The sequence below is a fragment of the Metopolophium dirhodum genome, chromosome 1 (assembly GCF_019925205.1).
Source record: "Metopolophium dirhodum isolate CAU chromosome 1, ASM1992520v1, whole genome shotgun sequence".
Lineage (NCBI taxonomy): Eukaryota > Metazoa > Arthropoda > Insecta > Hemiptera > Aphididae > Metopolophium > Metopolophium dirhodum.
Genome location: NC_083560.1, coordinates 21693682 through 21703462, shown reverse-complemented (window position 1 = coordinate 21703462; position 9781 = coordinate 21693682). Strand labels below are relative to the sequence as shown.

General features: G+C 29.7%; 1 protein-coding gene across 1 annotated transcript; it reads left to right on the top strand.

The window, feature by feature from the left end:
* The first annotated feature begins 3895 nt into the window (after window positions 1-3895).
* On the top strand, window positions 3896-4312 carry LOC132934192 (uncharacterized). The gene has a single exon (XM_061000473.1). It carries the CDS (start codon window positions 3896-3898, stop codon window positions 4310-4312), a length of 417 nt encoding a protein of 138 aa, XP_060856456.1.
* The last annotated feature ends 5469 nt before the right edge of the window (window positions 4313-9781 follow it).

Genomic DNA, 9781 nt, shown 5'->3' with positions numbered 1-9781 from the left:
AAAGAGACTGCAAAAAAAATATAAGAAGATAAAATTATATTAATTATATAATATGAAATCTGAATTCAATAATACAAATACAAATATTCAAATAGCATAATAATAAGAATACTTGACTTGAGTCGTTATGACAAACAATATTGACATATTTTATGTATTTAATGGTTATAAAAAACTATACCTAAATAGTAGATACCAACCTATTCGATAACGGTTTAACCTACAGTCTTATGGAATGTAGCATACTATACACGAGCACCTTATTAAAATATGATAAAATATTCGATTGACTACAATACGCACATTGTGTTATGTACGTAGGTACTTACTTATTTTGTTTTGTAGTTAACTTCAGTTTGTAGGTATTATACGTATCTGTAGATGCGGTATATTATATTCCGTGGTCTATAGAAATATGGAATCCGGTGTACCAGAGCACGAATACGGATTAAAGATACTTAAAGTTAGTTATACTTATTGGTTCATGTAAAATATTATATTAAATGGCAGGACGCGAGAAGCAACAACTTGTGCGTTGTGTAGGCCGCTACTTCACGTCTGACCGACCGGCGATCGTTGTTATCAATTATTTTTCTTATCAATTATCATAAACCGCGATCACGAACTATTTATTAGAGGCCATCGAGATGTATATACTAACCTATTGGACATAATTTAAAAATTAGAAAAAACTAAGGAGTTGTTCTTTTGTACTAATAACTATTATGAGTTAACAGTGTTAAAAAAGAAAAATTTAGGGGCTTATATAGGAAACCTACTATAATATGTAGCGCTTCAGTGTCCCCTAGCAAATCTTAGAGCTTCCCGTATTCTAATCTATAGTATTTGTTAGAGGTATCGAGTTATATTTGTTCAAATTTTATTTTTCAGAACACAGAGACAACTTTCAATAGATAAAATATTAACATAATAAATAGGTACGCTTTTTTTTTCATTTTTAAAAATATTTAATTACAATCTATACAACATGTGTACAATAAGTAATTTTGATTTAAGATATTATTTACATAGACTAATTTCAATTTTTCTACGTCTACTAAGACATACTGTTTAACACTGAATACTAAATTGTGTCACCCATCACATACTGCATGTTTCCCTGACCTGACTAAAAAATCACGATAGTAGATACTTGGATTTGGATTATCGAAATACTAGATATTCGATACATTTAAATAAAATTAGTCATAGGTTTTTTAAATATTTTATTTATACACAATTAGGTATGTATATTAGGTAATATTATTAGTTGATATAGACCACAAAATGTAATGACTTGATAATAATAACAATCCACAAGACAGTTAATTATTATTCACGTGCATTTAGTTATTTAGATAGACATAAACTACAGAAGCAATTAGTAATAACTTAATTATTAAACTAGTCTCATATAATATATTACTTTGATAAAAACCGCAAATACTGATTATTATAATACTGTAATCAACAATTTCACTCATTACTATTATACTAATTAGTAATTACTTAGTATTTAATTATATTTATAAAATTATACTAATAAATTTAGTAGGTACCTTTGTTATAAATGTTTAATTATATAAATGTTTTTTGTATTATAACAGTCACTAGTCAGAGTTGAATTTGATTTTTATTGTATATTTTGGAAGTATCTTCGATACAAACATCTAAGATACGTATAGGTATCTTCGATACAAACATCTAAGATACGTATAGGTATCTTAGATACAGTTGTATCTTGTATCTTGTTTCTCGATACAATTATAATATGAAGTATCGAGTATCTTGTATCGCAATACACAGTGTCAGCCTGGTAATTACTTAAAGGACCCGGATGCACTTATACAGAAGATCCGTTCAAAATGTTATTTAAAAAAATTATAAAAAAAGTGCTGATAAACAAGTAGTTACAAAATCGGGAAAGTCATTGCTTCGACGTCTCCTCGACCGAATATTCGTGTTATCAATATGAAAAATAAAACGTTCACGAAACTGCAGAATACACATAAGTACAAAATTCGATTAACTCTAAACGCTCCGTTTATTTCTACAGCAACGCGGCTAAACATTGAAAAACAACAACTAAAGAATTATCGGTTCTTGCTATCATGTAAATATTTTAAAAATAGTCATTTTTATTGTTATAATTTGTTATAATCAATGCTTTATTCTTGACCGAGGTGTTATAGGTTTGTGTATTTCGAGACAGGTATAGTGATGAAAATCAGTGACAATTGTAATGATAGTATAGGTGTTATATTATATAGCTGATGAGTGTGTCTCTAAGAATACAGTTTTTAAGGTATTTAAACAAAAATAATAACTTTAAGCAAAGATAACTATTAGGAAAAATATTAGTGATATATATATTTTTTCAGTGAGATTATGATAATTATAATTGAACTTATGAAAACTTTACATGTTTTAACATAATATAATGTATGAGCCATAAAACTTGATATAATATCTTATTAGAATGTAGATTGGAGAGATGTAAGTCAGCCATTTAGAACTGAAATGTTCTGTTATAGTGTAGAGTTGTATTTAATATATAATTCTATATGATTGATGGATTGATTTGCAAACTAGTTATATGTTATTATTAATGTCTTGGAAATGATCTTGATATGGAAATGATATTTTTACCGATTTTCACTAAAAAATTATGATTTTTTTCAAATATATTTCCAAGCTTGTGATGGTAATACACTTATATACATGTGATTTCATAATTATATATTTTATAAATAAATTCTACCTACGTATTTAACGAAAAAATTAGTAAATTATATATGAATAGGTACTATATTGCATTTAATTGCTGTTTATTGGATATCGTTGAATCAGTATGCACGACGATGATTTTATGTATGTACTGTAAATGTATAATAATTAATATATGTTTAAGAATTTAGGTATCAAATAAATTATGTATCGAAAATATTTGATGTAAATTATTATTTGAAATAATCGATCGAGTCTATGCATGCATGAATGTTGTTTAAGTAAATATATATGTTAATGTATGTATGTATGTATGAATACTGTTTAAATATATAAGAATATGTAAGGATATATTACACAAGTATGTGTGTATGTAAGTAATATATGTGTATGCCTATATGACATATGTAGGTGACTTATTGATGTATATATAATATATATGAATGTTTTATATACCTATTGTATATATATATATATATATATATATATATTTATGTAATCTATATAATATGTTTAGGTGTTTGTAATGTCGAATATTTATATGATTTAATGTGGGTTTGCATATCATACTATGTTTCACATGTTCATTATGTAACTGTAGAACCAAGTTATGGGTAAATAATAGTTTCTACTATTGTTATATTATTTCAACGTATGTATGATTGGTTAAAAATGTAAGTATGTATTTGTTATATTATTCAGGATAGGTTAGGCTAATAGTATTGTGTATATAAAGATACATGAATAAGAATGTATATGTTACTGTGAAAGACCGCAATTGGTGAATGCTGACAGTCACCGGTTAATGCCAACATACACTAAATTCATTGGTGAATGTCGACTTATTGATTAAATTTCTGACCTTAGTAAACATACACTAGTGAATGTCTACATTTATATAACGATATTGGTGAATGTTGGTAATGCCGATATTATTTAATCGCAATTATAAAACAGGTATTATACAAATTGATAATTTTGATAAAATGTTTTGTTACATACTATCTAGTACCTATGCAGCATAAAGTATTGTACAAGTTGATAATTTCGATAAAGTGTTTTATTGCCTTACCCAACTACTTTTATTATATCTAGATAACCTCCATGCTAAAAAATAATTTTGAATAGAGAAGTAGCAATCACAAATCTTCAAGTGCAAGCTGTAAAAATGTTGCGAACTTCAAAACAAAAGTTTCAGCCGGCTAATGTTGGAGAAACTGTCCGTATTCGAGTTCCAGATGTTGATCGTAGTAAAATGGATCCCCAAAATATTTTAGCTGTAGTATTAGATATAGTAGATAATGATTTTTATAAATTAGCTACCAAAAACGGTGTTATAAATCGATTATACACCAGAAACCAGTTTTCAGTGTGTAAAGAAAATTTAATATCAATCACTGATGTACAAAGGGATGTACAAATTTCTTTAAGGGAAGCTTCTACATCAAATTCATTGATTGGTGGGCAAGGATATACAAGATGTAACTGTAAAACAAAGTGTACTACAAAAAAGTGTAAATGTAGAAATGTTGGCATTTTATGTAGTACACAATGTCATGACAGTTTGTCATGCTGTAATAAGTAATATTATAAAATAATCATAATTTAAATACCTAATAATTATGCAAATATATAATATAGTAAAATATTGTTTGTCATGCTGTAATAAGTAATATTATAAGATAATCATAATTTAAATACCTAATAATTATACAAATATAATATTGTATAATATTGTTTAATAATAATAGTAATAATAATATTTTTTTTGATTTAATTAAAGATATTATGTTGTTTCTACTTTATAACATAAAATACATTCAACTATTAACTATATGTATAGTACTTTAATAATAATATATGTGCGAATACGTATCTATGTCAACATTAACCAAAATCTTGTTGTGTATGTCAACATTGTCCAAAATCCCAACGTAAATGTCAACATCCACTAGTAAATGTCTGTATTATTTTAGTTTTTCAACATTCACCAATTCATTAGGTGTATGTTGACATTCACCATGTGACTGTCAGCATTCACCAATTGCGGACATTCACAGTAACATATATATGTTCCCACCTATATATGCTCAAGATGTTACCATAGTAGTAGAGATGTAACGTTAATTATTGTGTATTTCGAGATTTTGGTAATGAACCGCATAAAGTATCTACTGAAGTATCTCTTTTTTCCGATATTATAACTTATACAATGAATATATGGCGGAAGTGATATGCCTGTGTGCATACCACACGGTAAAATACAAATATTATACAAGTGATAGTTATGACTGTTGTAAGTAGGTATGTGCTGATAAAATATAATATGTGTGGGTCACTTTAGTCATATGTATGTGCATGTATAAGAATACGTTAGTATGAAAAGGTTCTAATTAAATTAATCGCTACCAATAATAAGCCTAATAATTATTACATTTATTCATATTCAACAAAATTTTACGATCGAGATATAGATTTCGATGTTTCATAATTATTACATTGTTTCGCGATAGAATATTGGAAGCAATGAGAAAGCATTATTCTGAAAAGGTTTCGGCTAAAAATAATAAAAATAATAAATAAGAATGAAAAAGTTTTAGTTAAATATATTTATTTTTATTTTAGGATGAGAAGGTTCTAAATATTCTAATATTATAGAACGTTTTATAATTTGTATTTTATTAATTTGTATATCAACCAATAATACACCAAATTATTATTATTATGTTGTGATTTAAACTATACGAGTTTCTGCATGCTTTAGAACTTTAATTTTTAAAAAATGTTGTTCAAGTAAAACATTTGAACTCAAATCTTAAAATTGCTCTCCTGGACAATTTCATAAAAACTATTTAGAACTTTTTCATTCTAGACCCACGATAAAACCCATAATAAATAAGGGTTTATCGTTGCAGTATAGTAGACTTGAATACAAATATTTACAGTGATCTACGTTTATAAATGATGTCTGTTATTTCTAAAAACAAATTAGATACCTTATACAATGTTTATATTTTGTATATATTATCCAGAGATTCTAAGAATTAATGTCGTACAATGAAAATGTTATATCACAGAATAGATGAAATAGATTTCATCTATTCTGTGGTTATATGGTGTAATATCTATTTAATCCAAATGTCCCTGCAGTGGCATACTCTGACGGATGGGCGGGTGGGTGGAACAATGACACCTCATTGTTTGATAAATATTATTAGCAATACAGCAATAATTGTGGTGATTGCATATATTTTTTTTTTTCTTCACGATTTCTTGCCTTATGCATGTGGGATCAAATATCATACATACCGCCTCGCTGCATATATATTTATATATATATTGATAATATTATGGCTGATGAATGATGATCGAACAGTGCAATATGCATTGTTTATGTATTACCACACGATTATGGCACTATATTATATGTGTATGTAGATGTGAACATTTTCGTTCAAATAAAAAACTCTACGACTGTATTATATAATATGTATGTGTTTATTCATTGAAATATAATATTATTTAGAAAAATTAAACAATATAATATTATATAAAAAAAAAAATATTATTCTGCGAATAAGCCATCTGCGTAATGCAAAAACTCTATGATATGTACATTGAGTGCGATCTACGTCCATGTGATATATACACCACGGAGATCCTAGGTCATAGTGTTCAATACGATTGTGAGAATAGTTAACATTATAATTAATAGAATTATTATTAGTATTATCATCGTAATTATCGTCAGTAGATGACATATAAAGTCGATCCAGCTGATTTAATCGAGGGCAGTCGTGATCCACGCCCAAATCGATGACATCGACTTCTGGAATGAAATCTTGTATAATCTTACGTTTTTCCGCACCCTTGACGTAGACACACTTGAAATGTAGTGATTTTAAAATTCTCTCGATTTGCGAATATTCCACGTCACCGCAACACAATGAAAGCTGATGATAGTTACAATACAACCACATATTCACCGCTTTACTTTTAGCCGTACACGGTGTTTGATTGTGTTTGAAAATATAATGTTGGCTACCGCGGTTGTTTACATCGAGAATTGACATTTCTTTTATTAGATATTTAAAGTTCGGACCTAGTATGCATTGAATATCTATGATAGCCGACGCCATAATCCACTTCGTCGAGAGTTAAATACAACTATATATATATATATATATAATATTTAATCACGCATATTAAGGCACGCATTGGGTGTGTTATAAAAAAATCGGGAAATCAGTTTTTTATTACGACAGCTACGGAGACCTTCGCCCGGTATTTGAGAGGTTGTTACTTTGGTGGTTGGTTCTCATGCACTGGTTTAAGGGACGACAAGGTATGCCGACCAGAGAGTAGTAGGTGGTTTTATCAAACGTTTTTGTATTTCCCCGAACTAGATTTCTCTCCGGCGGCAAAGACATTTTTGTCGGTGACAATAGTTTTATTGGGGATGACCGATTTCTACGAACGACAGTCTGGCCGTTATTTATTATTCTGTAAGATTTTAGTTTATTTATTATAATGATGTGTGAGCATATCATTACAATGCATTGTAATAGTCATATCGATTTAAACGTCGAAGATAGCATAGCGTCGTTATTAGGCTTCGATAAGCGTATTTTGGTACGCAATCATAGACACGAGTCCGATCGCGTAGTGAAAATTATGAACGTTTATACGATAAAAGCCGAATGTAACTTGGCTTTAGGATCATTCAACAACGGACGGCAATCGCATACGATACATGAATTTTATCCGATCGTGCCACCCGGTTATAAAATAGTTGAAATACCTAAATATAGTGTGTTGTATAAACTGAAAACAAATACGATTGATTTCGTAAGAGTTTCATTGACCGATCAAAACGGGAAATCAATTAATTTTCGCGGCGAAGCTGTAAACATCAGACTGCTTATAAAAAATTGGAAATTTCTAGCACGGCATTTAAGACTCTGGTGAAAGAAGTCAAAGTACAGCTGATGCGAGTGTCGTGGAAAATACCTGTTATTAAAGTCGACAATCGAGATAGATTGAAACTGTTGAAAATCGTTGATAGCAAAAAAATGCTAAATTGTGCTTTTAGGAACTGGGAGTTGTGTGAGTACCCCAACTTACCACAGACGAGCAAACATTCTTGGATGGTGAAAACATGCTCACAGGTATAAGAGAGACCTAGGTGCTTAATAATAGCTTTTCTCATGAATGTACCTGGTACCGTGGCAGACGGTTATAACGTCGATTACGATGCGTGCTCGCTGACAAACGTCAAAGCATATTATATTAACTCAGTCGAATACCCGTATGAAGATTTCAACGAAAGTTTCGATAAAAATCTGTTCACCATGTTCTACCAGAATTACGTCGATTTTCAGAAACATTATTATGAGCGATTTAACGCCCAACCGTGCCTTACGAGGGAACAGTATAAAAAGTTGGGCCCATTTATCTGCATAGATTGTTCGCGTCAAAACGATGACGCCAAGACTTCGAGTATCGATTTACGTATTGAGATAGAGGCATCCAATAATTTCCCAGCCCATACGTCCGCCTACTGTCTAGTCATACACGATCGCATTGTTCAATATAATCCATTTACGGGCGAAGTGAGAAAAATATAATACATGTACACCTATATTATATATGTATATATTGTATTTATGTTTTTCCATTAATGTTTACTATTATTTGGCGATTGAATTATAATAATTATAATTATAATATATAATATGTATCGTACGATATCTGATATCCGTATTAATAATGTTTCTGGAATAAATAATAATAATAATAAATATAACGCGTTTTGTATTTTCCTATATAATATCATAATATATTATACAGTGATTTTGACAGTGTATAATATGTGTGTAGTAATAATAGGTATAGAAATCTTATTTCACAATAATACTAGTAACGTACAATAATATGAATGCAATGTTATGTAACAATATAACAACGTATACATATATATATGTATATAATATATTATATTATGACTAGTCGACTATTTTTCCTATATCCCTGGCCGGCGGTTGAATGCACCGTGTGGAATTCGGTGGACAGCAGCACATCAATAGTTAGAAATAGTAAGAAAACATCGCTGACCCGTCAATTTCTTCGAGTCTGATCGGCTGTAAAAATAACGTATGATATATTATAAATTATAATATAGTAAAAAATAATATAATAATATATTCGATGACGTCAGTGGAGGTGGCTGCGGCGGCGGTGGCGGTGTCATCGTCTTTGATCGGATTGTCGGTACCGTTTTTCACGCATTTTCTTGTGCCAACACTCGGCGAGTTGTTTATGTGCAAAGAATTTGGTCTGGTTCGTGAAACTGTATTCATTTTTCGGGACGATATTCAGTGTCGATAAATCGCTGTGGATATTGCAGATGATCGCTGTAATTTCTTCAACTGACGAGAATTTTTCCACGGGTTAGGTTAGGTATAAAATATAACATAGGTATAATAAAATTATCCATTATAATATTCAACCCGTCTTTTGGTGAAACTGATTTCCCAATCAGCGGATAAAATAAGAGTCCAGCCCTATTAAACGGTAATTTTAAATTTGGTTTCGAATTAGTGTTTTTACTCTTTTTAAAGTTGAAAATGATCGTTTAACTTCAATTGTAGGTACTGGAAAGGTTGCCAAAATCGACTCGAAATAAAATTTACTGTAGGTACGTTTATATGAAAGTAGACAAACATCGACTGACGACAGGCGAGTATCGTATATTACATTTTGCTTTAAATCGTATACGCGATACGATTAGTGTAACAATGAAAGATAAAACTTAGGATCTAGTCAGTTGATAAAGGACAATCATGATTATTATATAACAAATTTATCTTAACTTAGGTAGGTACCTACTATTTAATAAATTTCGTTCCACTCAGATTCTAAAAAAAAGTCATCGATGACATTTCGTGGAGGGGGGGGGGCTACGTCCCTCTAGGTACCTAATTATAACATATTATAAAAGTTATAGTGGAGCGTATTCGGTAGGGTACGTAGTACGTACTATTAAAGTCATACA

Excerpts from the sequence above, each read along its gene's own strand:
- LOC132934192 (XM_061000473.1), top strand. The coding sequence starts at position 3,896 with ATGTTGCGAACTTCAAAACAAAAGTTTCAGCCGGCTAATGTTGGAGAA.